The sequence below is a fragment of the Sturnira hondurensis genome, unplaced genomic scaffold (assembly GCF_014824575.4).
Source record: "Sturnira hondurensis isolate 20B ecotype Veracruz unplaced genomic scaffold, ASM1482457v3 Scaffold0018525, whole genome shotgun sequence".
Lineage (NCBI taxonomy): Eukaryota > Metazoa > Chordata > Mammalia > Chiroptera > Phyllostomidae > Sturnira > Sturnira hondurensis.
In genome coordinates, this window is record NW_028091156.1 from 12,833,722 (window position 1) to 12,849,172 (window position 15,451).

At 42.6% G+C, this 15,451-nt stretch overlaps 1 protein-coding gene across 4 annotated transcripts in view; it reads left to right on the forward strand.

Moving 5' to 3' along the window:
- RGS7 (regulator of G protein signaling 7) overlaps positions 1 to 15,451 on the forward strand; it is a 314,036-nt gene that overhangs the window by 283,159 nt on the left and 15,426 nt on the right. For all 4 annotated transcript variants that reach the window (XM_037069439.1, XM_037069441.1, XM_037069442.1 and 1 more), the window contains exons 10-14: positions 3,596 to 3,670; positions 6,399 to 6,497; positions 7,713 to 7,774; positions 9,606 to 9,716; positions 10,928 to 11,053. In XM_037069439.1, the coding sequence (XP_036925334.1) occupies positions 3,596 to 3,670; positions 6,399 to 6,497; positions 7,713 to 7,774; positions 9,606 to 9,716; positions 10,928 to 11,053 (473 nt within the window). The remainder of the gene's footprint in view (positions 1 to 3,595; positions 3,671 to 6,398; positions 6,498 to 7,712; positions 7,775 to 9,605; positions 9,717 to 10,927; positions 11,054 to 15,451) is intronic.

Consider the following 15,451-nt stretch of genomic DNA (forward strand, 5'->3'; position numbering starts at 1 on the left):
AACCTTAATTTTCCCGGAATCATGTACTTCTAAAATATTTGCAGGGAAGCGCATGTGTCTTACTGTCAGCTCCGTTTGCCCACCTCACCCTCAAATCTCCATTTGGTCGTCATTTAGAACATTGTTTTGCTCCGTCGCACATCAGCGATGGTGGTTGGTTTTAAAGAGGGTGACCCTTCAGGACGGACTCTCGTTGCCACTCTCCCCTGAAGAGCCCCATTATCCCACTTTACCCTGAGCACGTGTGCCTTACACAACAACAAATAAAAATGTACTAGTCTGCCAGGGGAAATAAATGGCATTTAAATCCCTTTATGTAAAGTACCAATAATAAAAGCAAAAACTCCCGCATTTGTTGGCAGCTCATTAAGGCACTTACATGAACACTGTGGTAGTAATATTTATCAATAATATGTACCTTTTTGCTCCTTCGGGAATGGATTCCAAGTCACTGAATTCTCCTTTTTAGTAAATAGTATTATAGCAATACTACGATGCAGCTTAATGGTGTTGAAAATAAATTCACTCTTCAATCACTAGAAATAACATGATTCTTTTCTAGGCCAGTGTAAATGCCACTTTATTATTCCTTAAATCCAATACTCTGTGCTCATAGCTGGCAAATAGGACAGACTTGAGCATTTTATTAAGTGCCTACTTGGCTATGGGAATGTTATTCACATCTTATTGGAAAGATACATTTATCAGTGCAGAGAAGCAATTTATGCAGAACATTCCACGTGGGTCTGGTGCCAGCTAGTGGCACTTAACATACACGCTTCACAAAGGCAACTGCCTGTTTCAATAATAACGTGATCTTATTGAGATCAAACGTACTTGTAAAGAAATTATTTTAAAAATATTTGCCTGCCATGCCGGGGAGAACCAGTGGCCTGTGGCCATGTCCTGCCCCGTCCGGACTCCTGTCCCGCCCCTCGCTCCCCACAGGAATGTGCAGATTCACGGGCATCCTCTTTGCTAGTGTCGGAGGTTACCGAGGTGTGGGTCACGGCTTCATTTCCGTCTCTCTTCCGCAACATCTGACATTTTAATACAGACATAAATATTTCTTGAGTACATAAAAACTTCAAAAAAGGATTGCCCTATTTCATTCACCACAGTGCCTGGTTTCTGAAAGCAGTTATTTCATGGGTTATGAAAACTAGGTCGTGCCCGTAATTGTTCAGAAATATAGCAGACAGCCTTGGGCATCTCAGCTTTTCAATCTTCAGGAATCCCCTATTTGAGTTACAGATCAGGGGTCTGTTTAACCATGAGCTGTCGCAAAGGGCTCTTAAAAGTGTAAAAAAGCTGACAGGCCACGGAGACAGGCCTCCCAGGTCCAGTGTATTATTTAAACGGCTTAGCCATTAGCAGCAAATTTTGAACTGGCAGGTTTTATTTGCCTGGGGTGGGAAGAGAGATGTGGAGTGTCATCTCAGGTTTCAGTCTCTGGTCATGTTTACTTTTAGAATCAATGCTAGCTTATTAATTTGCTCGTTAAAGATGTTAATAAATGGTTTAAATAGAATGTTAGATCTCTGCTAATGGCTCATGTATTAAATAGCCATAACCTTGAACTTTAAGGTTGAAAATTCTAATTTTCTCTGGGGAAATTAGATATGTGTATAAAAGAGTGGGAAAAATTCCTTTCCATTTCATGCTTTAGGTGGCTGACATAATTTCTGGAGCCATTGGTCAATGAGCCCACCTGGTCTGAAGGAAGATTGATTTAGAATTACAGGTTATTATGGAAGGAGCTTTCAAGTTCAATCAGTTCGTAGTCCTCAGATGTATAGAGAAAATTCACTTTCTGTGTTTTGTATCATTAGTCTGTATTCCTCAGATGCCCATGGGTTTCGAGGTGTGCGCTCCGCAAGATGCAGTCATATAAATCATCAGAGAACTGAGTCGCTTTCAGATAAATGATCACACTCTCAGATGTCTTCCCACCTTCCCTACTGCTCTGCACGATCGTTTTGGGATAGGATTTGGGGTGTAAAGCTTTTGTTTTCATGTCTTGTGCAGTGGGGGCGAAGGGCTAAGCACCCACTGGGCTGCTTCTGGCTCCTTGCTGATTTCTGCTTTGGACAGGATGGCGCAGCCTGTCCCCAGGACTGCTGCCCCGGTGTGGGGGGCAGGGGGATTGTCCCATCCTCTGGCACTTAACTGCTGGTGTGTGTGTGTGTGTGTGTGTGTGTGCACTCAGACATCTGCTCCCAGCATAAAATCCTTGCACACCGTGGCCTTTGTCCCACTCTCAGCTCCCATCCACCCACTGCTCCTACCAGAAACTCTGTGTCCCAGATGACAGAGGCATGCAGCAAATTCTGCCTCTGCACATGAGCCTCGAACGATCTCAGGCTCATCTTTCTTGCCAACACCTGCCCGAATGAAACAACTTGTGTCGGATATGATGGTGTGTGGGCCTTCCTCCAGGTGAATGGGACCAGCTGTCCCAAGGCCTCATTCACAGCCCCCCTCTTGCTTGTGAGCATTTCTATTGCTCCCTTCACTCCCCTCGGGTTTTTTCCTTGGAGGAGAACAATGGGACACCTGTTGGTCTACATCTTACTTGTATTTCTCCTTTTCTCCAGGTCATGAGGGGGCACGCCTGCCCTTTTCTGTACTTTATGTCCTCATTATTCCCACCCCTTAGCATAGAGAAGAAAAGCTCCATGATCTACCTTCCCATGCTTGGCTCTGGGTCTACTGATAAGAGCTTAGAGAATGTCAAGACCTCCCCTTGCTAATGGACTCAGACATCGGGGAAAGGCTGCAAAGGGATGGAAATTGAATAGGAAATGAAAACACGTTGCTTTAATATTTGCAAACCATTATCTCTGTTCCATCGCGATCAATGGTTGTGAATCCTGGCTGGTTATTAAAATCGCTGGAGGTCTTTTACAAAATACTGATGCTAGGCCCCCACAGAAAAGTGAGATCAGAACATGGGATATTGATCAATCTGATGCTGGGAGAGTTTAAGTAAATTGCTCAGTGTCAATCAGCAAACACGTCCCACTTGGGTGGGAGCTCTTCCTTCCTCCCCGACTGCCAAGCACGCCGTTGTGCTGCACCGATTATTGATATTTCTATTCCTAACTAGGTATGCACGCCAAATTTGTAATGCATTTCGTGTTTTAGTGCAGTATGTGTGTGTGTGTGGCATGTATATTTCACATGCAATGTATGTAGGAAACAAATGGAGAACAATTTCTCGTGCACCCCTTCATTCCTTACAATAGTGTGGTGCGGTTGTCACCATGGCTGTGCCACCAGGAAATCTGTACGGTTTGCAGCTGATATCAACACACACATGCAACGCCTGTGCATTTCTCTGTCCACTTTCTCAGGGTTGGGAGGGTGGCTCCCTGAGAATGGCATCTGAAGGTCACGCAAGGAGTGAAAGAGGGCAACATATTTCATTAACGACCACTACAGGTAAAAGTGGCTGTGGCCACGTGGGCAGACCTGCTAGTGACTGTCATCACAGCCTTCCCTCGGGTTCCAGAGGGGCCAGGCACAGATGCACTGATCAAAAACTTCACAGTCACAGATTGCTTTGTCTCTCCTTTTTTTTCCCCATTTCCAGCCCGGATGTGTAAATACCACTGAAGTGGACATCAAGAAGTCATCCCGAATGAGAAACCCACACAAGACACGGAAGGTAAGACCGCCGATCGTCACGCTGATTGTAGTAATGAGCTTCAAGGACGTCCGTCGTGAAAGTCTCCGCTCCCACCTCCCAGGGCACCTGCGGGTTTCTCTGCTGCTCTTCCTTGTTGCTTGGGCTAGAAGAAGTTCTTGGCGTCCCTGCCTGGGTCTCTGCGAGCCCCTCACCCCTGAGGAAAGAGCCCCTCCCTAAAGGATGCAGGCGTCTGTGCCAGAATGGGAAGGAGGGTGCCGGGGACCCTTCTGTCCCTCAGCAGGGAGAGTCCTCAGCAGGGGCAGGCACCTCTTTCAGAGGCCAGGGGACCGTGTGAGAAAAAGTGGGACTGATGGGAGAGGGGCACTTTTAGGAAAAAAGTTTGAGGGACATGATAAAGATTCAGAACTACAGATACTATATGAGGACCCCCATCTAACATCAGAATTTTGAGATGACCTAAGACAATGACTGTGTGGTGTCTCTTTGTGACAGAATACATACAAAAAAAAAAAAAAACCTCTGCAGAGTTTAACATTTTAAATAATTTTTTGAAAACACATAGCAGTATACCTACATTGTTTTAAGGAATACACACAGAGAAGGCAGTTTTGCTCATTCCATTAAAGAAGAGAAAGTCTGATGCACGTAAGCACTTCTGGCCCGGAACTCTCCCTCTCGAGACAGTGTCCAAGGATGACGATGCTCCTACATTAAGGCACTCCACAAAGTTCAAGGCTTTCTCAGTGGCTTTTTCCTTATGTGGCCATAGCGTTTTCCAGGGCCTGTGTCCCTGAAGTAGGCACACAACATTTTTTGGGGAGTCTTATTTTGGGGTTGTCTTTTTCTTCCATCCCTAGAAACACATGCATCAGCTACAAGGGTAGCTGCCTGGTACCTACCTGATGCGGTTGAGGTACCTTTTCTTTCTTATAAGGCAGTTGGCCTTGGTGGGAGGGTATGGAAGCCGCAGGAGAGTTGCCACAAAAACCATTCAGATGCAGTGCTCAAAAGCTCTTGTTCCTGGGGCTCTCTGAGGGACAGAGGCGGCGCCGGACCCAAGCAGGCCTGTGGGGGTACTCCCCTGTTGACGGGCCCCACTCAGGCCCTTTCGTCCTCTGCTCACTGTCCATTTTGAGGGCACCAGGGACTCCCTTTATGAAACAAGATTCAAAATGTGACCAGCTCTCCCAAAGTGCACGGAGCCACCCACAGTGCATCTTGGCTCCTTTCTGAATTCCAAAGGGCTAGCCTTTGTCGTGTGTGTTACTTTGCGTCAGGTTCCCCAACTGAGATATGCCCTAATTTGGAAGAGAAAAGGGATGGATTAATGAGATAGAACTTAAAGATAATCGCGTTAGCATGTATACTGCTTTTTAACACAATAATCAATATCGACACTTTACCAAAGCATCACACAGCTTCATTCTTTTTCATTTTATTTTTCAATGACAGTTTGCATTCAGTATTATTTTGCTTTAGTTTCAGGTATACAGCCTCACGGTTAGACAATCATATACTTTACAAAGTACCCCCCCCTCATATTTCCAGGACCCACCTGACACTGTACATATTATCATGATATTATTGACTCTATTTCATGATACTCTGGATGTGATGTCCTTCACATTCCTGTGACTTCGAAAGTTTGAAAAGCAATAGCTGACAGCGTTGCTCTGTACGTGCCATCAAGCCCTCATGTAATGATGGGAAAACATGAGGCATCCAAGGTAAAATACACAAACATGGCATCGCTGAGCAGCGTTTGCCCTGGTTGCAACTAATTTCCCGCGACTCCATGAGGCTAGAACTACAGGGCCTGACTGTGGGGCTGCTCGGTGCTGGAATTTACCAGAGCAAGACTGGTGTTCCCAAGGATGCCACAGCCATTGTGTGCAGGCCCTCATTTTTAGCAGCTGGAGAAGACGATGTCCTCACCTCTTGACACTTACAGCTTCTCCTAGTCAGAAGTGGTGAATTTGCTAGAATCTTCAGAGTGTTATTTTGCTCTAAGCCACAAGCTGATTTATTGGTTTTGTCCTTTTTATTGAATTTAATGGAGGTGACACTGGTGAGGATTATCACCACTGCTACTTCAGCTCATGTTTGGCTCAGAACTGGAATGCCCCATTCAATCTGCGGATTGAATAAGTCTCTGCTTTAAGCCCACCTGGTAACTTTCATTTTGTGGGTGGGACTCACACAGTTTTTGTATGTCCTCATCCTTCCTCCACATCAAAGGCAAAGTTCTAGCCCTGGCTGGTGTAGCTCAGTGGATTGAGTGCGGGCCTGTGAACCAGACGATCACGGTTCGATTCCCAGTCAGGGCACATGCCAGGGTTGCAGGCCAGTTCCCAGCAGGGGAACCTCACAAGAGGCAACCATACACTGATATTTCTTTCCCTCTCTCCTTCCCTTCCCCTCTAAAGATAAATAAATAAAATATTTTTTAAAAAGACAAAGTTCTCTCAGGCCACCCCCAAATTTTATCATCACTTCCCATGTTCTCTCCCTATAGTCAGTTATTCTGTCAAAGTTAATAATTTAACCACTTTTGGTTGCAGATCTGTGTGTGTCTTTTCCATTCATACAATGTTTATGGTAGCAGTGCCATTTGAATTTTGATAAGAAGCTTAATCAAATCTGTATCAATGTTACCTTACTGAATATATAACACAGAATTGCCTTTTAGAAAAATCCGTGACTATCATGTTTTGTCCTAACATTTTTCTTTTTTAATTTCATACAGTCTGTCTATGGTTTACAAAACGATATTAGAAGTCACAGTCCCACCCACACACCCACGCCAGAAACTAAACCTCCAACAGAAGACGAGTTACAACAGCAGGTGGGTCAACCTATAAAATGGCCTGTTCCTGGTTCACGGAGTCGTAGCCATGAAAACCAGATGGGGAATGTTGATAGCGGGCATTTTTGAAAGGTTACTCGTATGGTTGACTGTTTCACATAGAAGATGTTCAGTTAAAAAGTAACAAAATTGGCTACTTTTAAGATACATAGTCAAAACTCTTCCGTGTTTAACTCCCCAAGTCCTTCTTTCTCTACCCAATTTTTTACAGATATGTACACTGATTTACAGATGTCTCCATTATCAGTAGTTATTTTGCACTTCATGTCTCTGTCTTGTAGAATGAGAAGACAAGAGGTTGGCTCCATTGTCATGCATTTCCCGTATCCAGTCATGTGACGTGATCTTTACAAAATTTGAGGGCTTGTTCTTGTTGCTACAGTTCTGATCTCTGTATACACACCTGTTGAAGTTTTCCCATAGCTACACTGGTGCACGGTCATGGTGTATATCGCTCCGTGTTTTACCAACCGACCAATAGTTTGGTCTCCAAGTAATATCGCAAAGCAAACGCCAGGGTTTCACGTCAAATAATAATTAATCTCCTGGTTGGCTCCATCCTGGGGCTTTTTTCCCTTTTTGAATCTCTTTTCTTACAATTTATGATAACGTGATTTATCAATAATATAATACGTTTTCTAGTATATTTATAATCATCGTGAAGGGAAGGTAATCTAGAGAATTTTAAATTAAAGTTTTCCATGTGTGATTGTTGTGTCCGTGTGTTTGTCTACACAGTTGATAAACTTGTTCTCAAAACACCTGTTACTGGTGTTTCACTGGGGTAGTATTAGGAAATAGGGTACGTATTGAAATTATAAGAACAAATAGCAAATGCATTTATATTCTAAACTCAATAGTTAGGGAGTTCACGTGCTTCTGATTTGGCTACTCACCACGAATAAATGTTTAAAATGTCTACAACACTTTTAAAAGAAAGTTGCATTGCGTTAAAGCAGGCAGAATGTGCGGAGTCATTGCTGCCCTCAAGCAATATTGGTTGTATTTACATTCAAACAGAATTTTGATTTTTTAACTCTTTCAGAGCTCTGTCATTTGATTTTTTAAACAGGTTTTGGAATTTTACTGATTTGGAACATATTCTTGTATGGAATTGCCCCCTTCATCAGAAATTAGAGCTAACATTATGACAGTGTCACCACTTTTATAACTGGCTCTTATCTCTCTTTTCAGATAAACTATTGGCAGGTACAGTTAGACAGACACCGGTTAAAAATGTCAAAAGTTGCCGATAGGTGAGTATCTTGAGTTGTCCGTGCACATTTGAAGTTTGTATATGACGATGGAAACCTGATCAGAATGGTTAAAAAACTGTCAGAAAGGGAGCGAGATAAGTAGTTGGAAACAGGGGATACATGTTATTTTNATAATAATTAATCTCCTGGTTGGCTCCATCCTGGGGCTTTTTTCCCTTTTTGAATCTCTTTTCTTACAATTTATGATAACGTGATTTATCAATAATATAATACGTTTTCTAGTATATTTATAATCATCGTGAAGGGAAGGTAATCTAGAGAATTTTAAATTAAAGTTTTCCATGTGTGATTGTTGTGTCCGTGTGTTTGTCTACACAGTTGATAAACTTGTTCTCAAAACACCTGTTACTGGTGTTTCACTGGGGTAGTATTAGGAAATAGGGTACGTATTGAAATTATAAGAACAAATAGCAAATGCATTTATATTCTAAACTCAATAGTTAGGGAGTTCACGTGCTTCTGATTTGGCTACTCACCACAAATAAATGTTTAAAATGTCTACAACACTTTTAAAAGAAAGTTGCATTGCGTTAAAGCAGGCAGAATGTGCGGAGTCATTGCTGCCCTCAAGCAATATTGGTTGTATTTACATTCAAACAGAATTTTGATTTTGTAACTCAGAGCTCTGTCATTTGATTTTTTAAACAGGTTTTGGAATTTTACTGATCTGGAACATATTCTTGTATGGAATTGCCCCCTTCGTCAGAAATTAGAGCTAACATTATGACAGTGTCACCACTTCTATAACTGGCTCTTACCTCTCTTTTCAGATAAACTATTGGCAGGTACAGTTAGACAGACACCGGTTAAAAATGTCAAAAGTTGCCGATAGGTGAGTATCTTGAGTTGTCCGTGCACATCTGAAATTTGTATATGACGATGGAAATCTGATCAGAATGGTTAGAAAACTGTCAGAAAGGGAGCGAGATAAGTAGTTGGAAACAGGGGATACATGTTATTTTGTTTTCCCTTTTTTAACATGGAAAACCTTCAGGGGACTGTTTTGTCGCGGTTTAAGTTACCGAACTATTGAAGTGATTGTCTGAAATCTCTAGAGGCCTAATCCCTGGGCAGTCAGACTCAGACACAGAAGATAATCCGAAAGTGCTGAATGTTTCATTCCTGTTGGGAGCAACGACTCAGTTTATGAAGTTGCCTTTGGCCTTTCTGAAAATGTATATTAACATTTACACTGAGTCATTACATGACTTCAAAATTTGAATTAAATTCAGATTTTAACGATTTTCCACTTCTTCATTTACATCTGTTCCTAATGGCATTTCTGTTCTTCACTTTGGGGCATTATTATCAAATCCTGCCTCTTCAACTTTCTTCCTCTCCTCTCTGTTTTAAAATTTTTATATACAGATTAAAAACAATTTGGTCAGGGATTCCCTTTCCCTGTTACCTAGTTCCTATAAATATTGTACACAAAAATTCCCTTTTAACCTCTTTTCCAAGTTGGCTAAAATCAGTTCAGGGGCAGGGGAACTGGGCGACCCAGAACTGGACCTGACCCTTAGCGCTGCCCTTCACACACTGACCTCTCTCTCCCCTTCTGTTTCATTGTAATGGAGGGATATGAACCACACGGCTTAGGCCTGGGCAGAGGTGGAATCCTTAGCCCCGTTTGCCTTCCAAGAAGCACAATAAGTTGGTGCATGTAAGTCATTGAATGTGAAAACTGTATTCCTTCTATACACGTGCAAGAAGCATTCCTTGGCAGACAGTTTTATGTTGCCCCTTGCTCTGGGCTGCACACAGCCTCAGCCCCACAACTAACGAAGATGAACGTGTTTCTTCTCTCTAGTCTGCTAAGTTACACGGAACAGTATTTAGAATATGACCCGTTTTTTGTGCCACCTGACCCTTCTAACCCGTGGCTGTCCGATGACACTACTTTCTGGGAACTTGAAGCGAGGTACGTGACACTTTCTCTTCCCTCAAAATATTTCACTCACTTCAGGGTTTGGGTTAAATAGGAAGAGCCCTATAGCTAAGTATCGTAACGGTAATTTTACTCTGCGTCCGTATTAGCCCACGACGTGACGTTCTTATTAGAAAGGTAATGGTTTTTGAACCTTAGATTTGGGGATTCGGATTTATGTCGGCATTTCTGGAAGACCAGCACAAAATAGAGGTTTTCAAACACGCTAGCCAGAGGGGGGTCTCCAGTTCTTTAAACTTAGCTCACTGTTTTAGCTTCCTTAAAAATCCACATAGTCACAAAGGCCTATGTGGTCAAGTAATACACATGTTAAATCGACACTTATTAAGCCCATTGTAAGTATACCCTTCTACATTCAATTTGAAAACAAAATGGCCTTGCCATAAACGCTCTAAGAAAACTGACAAGACACTGACTTCTCAAGAAACCCAAAGCATAATTTAGGACTCCCTGATTTCTTTCAATGAGCTAGAGAAAAATGATAGTATTGATCTTGCCAGAATGATAAAAAGACCTTTGCTTATCACTTTATAGAGGGAATATTTGGTAGTCTGCGACACTTCTCTAGATTGGATTTGTGGACCTTCTCTTTCTTTTGTCTTCATCTAGTTGGTCTGAATACTTGAAAAACACAGACCTCTTCAGCCATAGGTTCTAGATTTTATAGATGAGGAAGCTAGGACCCCAAAATGTATTACACCGCCAAGGTTAGATCACACATTTAGCTGACAGTGGAGCCCTAAACTAGGTCTTAGGCCTTTTGGTTCCCAGTGCACTTTCTCCCAGGACAACATACCACCATGAGACTGCATTGGGTACAGGCTAAGAAACTGGGCTGCAGGGTCATATGTCTGCAGTTTACCCCCTTATTACCTGGCAAGTCATAACTCTCTTTGTGCTGCTATTTTATTGTCTGTAAAATGAGAATTATAATAAAAAGTGAAAGAATGTATCTAGCGCACTTAGCACTTGATGCTCAATAAACCTTAGACGTCATTACTAATTCCTCACTTACACCTCGAGACCATTTCACGCAGTCATCAACCTGAGGTTTTTTTTGGTTCCCGAAAGTAGAGTTAAAGATGGGAAGGCCAAGACGAATATGAGTCTGAGAGGAAATGTCACAGCAGGACATAGGGCTTGTAATGAAAGGAACGTGTCTGGTTTCGTTTTATCTCCTGCAGCAAAGAACCGAGCCAGCAGAGGGTGAAGCGGTGGGGCTTTGGCATGGACGAAGCCCTGAAAGACCCGGTTGGGAGGGAGCAGTTTCTTAAGTTTCTGGAGTCAGAATTCAGCTCGGAAAACTTAAGGTAAGACATGTCTTTTTTAGAGCTTACATGACAAGCCAGAGAGACCCACCAGTGATGTGTCTGGTTGTCACACAACAGATCAGTTACTCTCCCAGCCCGGACGTCATGTGGGTGATACAAATCCATCGAATTTCTGCCGCTTCATGGAGGGGAGGGAAAGGTAACCAAAGCAAAGCCTGCGCCACATTATCAATTCCTCTTATTGGTTTATTTTATACTGTCCCTTGATCTTTTCCCTATGTTAATTCAGTACATTTAAAATGGATGCCATAAATCATGTGATACTTAATCTTGGGCCGAGTAGAAAATGGCCAATGATATTTATGCATTGAGTTGAAATATCAACTATTCATCATCATGAATCTTCTGTACCTACTGCTTCTCAGGTAAAGCCTAGAAAAAGAGGGTGGGTACTTGTATCAAATCACTCGAGACTGAACTATGGGGCACTCATTTTGTTTGCACATTAAATACAGTCTCGGGCAGGTGAGGACAGCACCACGCCAAGCTGTTAGTGAGACAGGGATATACCTTCCGCCCATCTGTTGTAAACCTCATCCTTACAGACTTTTGAAACTTTTCTAATTTGAAAGGCACCTGGAAAATAGTTTTTAAATGTGAGACACTGGGATAGACTTTCATGGCTCTGTTTAACATCATTGAAGTAAGTGATAACTTTCCACTCCAGGAAACTGGTTTTCCATGAGCTCTTTTATTCATTATTCCTATGAAACATTATTCTTATTCTTTTGATCCCCTAGTTTCCTTACCCATGACATATGCGGTTCTGTGACATTTATTTACTAAATCTCAGTAGTCATATTTTTTTTCATAGGACCTAAGTAGTGCCAGGAATTGTCACATTCTTTTCAGAGGATTTAACAGTAACAAAATGGTCAGAAATATGCAGGACTTTGACAGATGTCCCATGGATTAAGCAAGTTGGCCACAGATGCACCCCAGAGGAATGTAATCATACAGATGTGTGCCTGGCATGCATTGCTGGGTTGCAGCCTTCTGCTTTCTTGCCACCTTCTGAGAACCTTCTCCAGTTCATGAGATGCACAGTCACTAAGGATGTTTATTGAGCTACGAAATAACATGTTCTATATTAAGGTCCCATGATCAATTATTGAGTACAAGAATGTATACACGTAAAGCAGAAATAAAGGATAGTCTTAGCATGACAGTGGATGGGGAAGTGAAGTTTCCTCCATTTTCTCCAAGTTTTTGAAGAAATGCTGATGTTATGAGAATCATGATGAAGAAGCAAATAGGTAATGAGCCTCACCAGAGTCACCTAAGCAAATAAGCATGGTTCTTGATCTCATTGACATTGCAGCCTGCTGATGGATACAGAGAAGGCAGACCACAACATGCAAAGATGGATGTTTAGATCAGAGGAGCGTGAAGGGGCAGTTAACCCAGAGTTGAGCATCAGCAAAGGCATCCTTGGGCAAACAGCTTCTAGGCTGAGATCTGGCTGCTGAGGATGTAACCAGGCAGAAAGGAATAAGGAGGAAATTTCTGGACAAAAGGAAGGCATGTGAAAGCTTTGCTTGCATGAATTAATTGAATCACTGCTGATTCCTTAACTCAAACTTTAACTATTTCTTATCTCAAGAATTCTGTGCCACACTAGTTTTCCTGATAAGTAATTATATACAAAATATTGCGCATGTCATATATGCATGTGTGTATACACTCAAGAAATATATGGGTATATCTAGAGTATTTACCTTATACCTATTATATGTTTCCCTGCTAAACATCTAGATGACACGTAGGTAGGTAGGTAGGTAGGTAAATAGATGTAGAGATATAAATCTTGAACACCGATTCTGTGCCATAATATGCTTCCTGCCCACTACCTTTATAAGTGTGCCATGCTTTATTATCACACACCCAATCATCACAACAAAAATAAAATGTAAATATTCTCACCCCATATCACAGGGAAGCAAAATGGGTTTGGGGAAGGTCAAGCATGTTGTCCAAGTCAGATTGCTAATAATTGCAGCCTAGGCTTGCTATAAATCCATACTATCCACCGCCCCCCAAATCAGAGCCACGCAGCTTGTGCACTGGTATCTGGGGTCACAGGCGGGGGAGGCAAAACGATCCAGTTAGCCAACAGGGCTAATTGCGCTTAAATAAGTCTCAGTGCCTCTTCTCTAAGCCACACACCCCTAAGCACGTGCCGTCTGTGCAAGCAGGGCACTCATATCAGTGCGTTCCCCAAGCATCAGGACAGAAGAGAAGAGTCAAGAAATCCTGCTTCTCAACAACTACGTATTCTTCAGCTGCCCCCTGTGCTCTCCGTGGGTCTCTAGTTGGTGCATCCCTTTTCCAGGTGAAGCACATTGAGTGAATACTTAGCATAGAGTCAGTACTAACTACCTAGTAATAAGGCTTTTATTTTTGAGTACCTAAAAATGTGTCCGGCAGTTCCAAAGTGCCCTTTACATAATTTATGTCATTTATCTAATGATATTAATTTTAATCTAATGGAAACCCAGTGAGATAGGCATTATCATCTCATTTTGCTGTTGAAGAAACAGAGGCTCAAAGGCATTAAGATATTTATATTATCTTAAGATGGTGTCAAAGACAATAGATATATCTTAAGATATTATCTTATCTTAAGATATTATCAAAGACAAAGACATTCATATTCCAGCTGCTGTGTAATAGGGGAGAGTGGGGTTTTAACCAGTGCCCTGTGCATTCTCCTAAGTTATTAATACAGCGATGACCACACTATGCCAAGGATAAAAAGGGCAGTGAAGCTCAGAGGGAGGCATCATAGGCGGTGGCTGTGAGCATATCATCTGTTGCACATTAGCCCGGGGCAAACCCCACTTAGGACACTCCCAGTGGACAGCCTTAAATAGGTGGCCCTGTCTTCCCATCCTCTGTCTCCTATTCCCTGAAATGGGGGAATGTACTGAGCTCATATAGCTAATCCCGTAGCATAGTGCCTGCACCCACGTATCAGAGTCGGTGTTGTTATTGTCATCTTCTCAACTTTTTGATAATTCATCCTTACAGCCAAGTCCATTTAAGGTGTCATTGCATCCTTAAACAGCTTTTCAGAATGTCCTTCTCCAGCCCGGCGCTCACCCTAGTGAAAGGGCCTCTCTGCTCTGTATTCCCAGACTGTCCAGTTTGTGCGGCTCCTTGAGAGTCTCTCATGGGCTTCCTGGTACTGTGGCCACATAAATTGTTATTTTTTTCTCTGTCTCTTCTTTGAGGACAGATTCCTTTAACTTAGATGTCAGAGTGTGCTGGGATGAACTTGAACGAGCGAACTTGAACTGTAACACTGACCCTCAGATGCATATGGTATTCCTGTTAGGTTGCAGTGTTGGCATCTGTATTTTCGGAGGAAAATAGCCTGGAGGTGTCCCTTCTGAAAACCAAAGTTTCACATGGAAAGTGTTGACTGAATTGGATGGCCTCCTGTTACGTATAGCTACAGGAAAGTGTTGTCTAGAAACTGAGACAGCACCAGAGAGAGTGGTACTTGATATTCTAATTCTAGCAGAACTCAAGCTTATCTCTGACCTCTCTTTCATGCCCCAGTGAAAACTTAGTTACGAAGGTGCCACTGATCGCCTGGTATGTCTCTTAGGGCTGTAACTCTCGGTGGCCTCGGTCCGTGCAGTCAAGGTCGATTTCATGGTCACACCTACCATCAGGGCCACGGCAGTGCCTGTTGAGGATAACACAGACCTAGTAGTTACTCTTTCAGGCGTATTTTATATTAACCAATTATGCATCTTTTTAACATTATTTCTAGGTCAAATCAAAAGCTCTGAGGGAGGCATTACAGGCAGTGGAGTGACCTCATATAGTGGAGCTCTATGTAGCACAGAGCGGCCTTTAAAGACATGGAATCCATTAATACAATGTGCCCCCTTATTATTAGACTTTTCTATTTCCTCTTATCAACCAAGACATGTCCTGGTGTCCTTTCCTCCTGGCACACAGATTCTATTAAAAAGCATAGAAAATACATTTATATATCTAGAAGTCCATATGTATTTATTTTTTCAGAGTTTCTTGAGTGATAGAATGCCCCTGGAAATGAAAGCCTTTCAAAGCACTGCATGAGAAAGCTTTCTGCTTCTGTCGTTCTGTAACTCTCTGGATTCAATCGCCTAAAATTAGTTACTTGCCCTGATTTCTCCGGCGAGGGCCTTTTTTGATCTGGGCCCAGACTTCCCTTAACTCTAGCCAAGCTTTGCTGTAATCCCTTTGCCAGGTAAGGCAGAAAGTCCTCTCCCTACGGGCCCTCGCCGCTCCAATGGACGGAAGACCCAGAGAATACAGTGTAACACGTGACCTTCTCCCCCAGTCGCGTGCGGTGTGTCCCGCACCCTTGATACCCTCCCA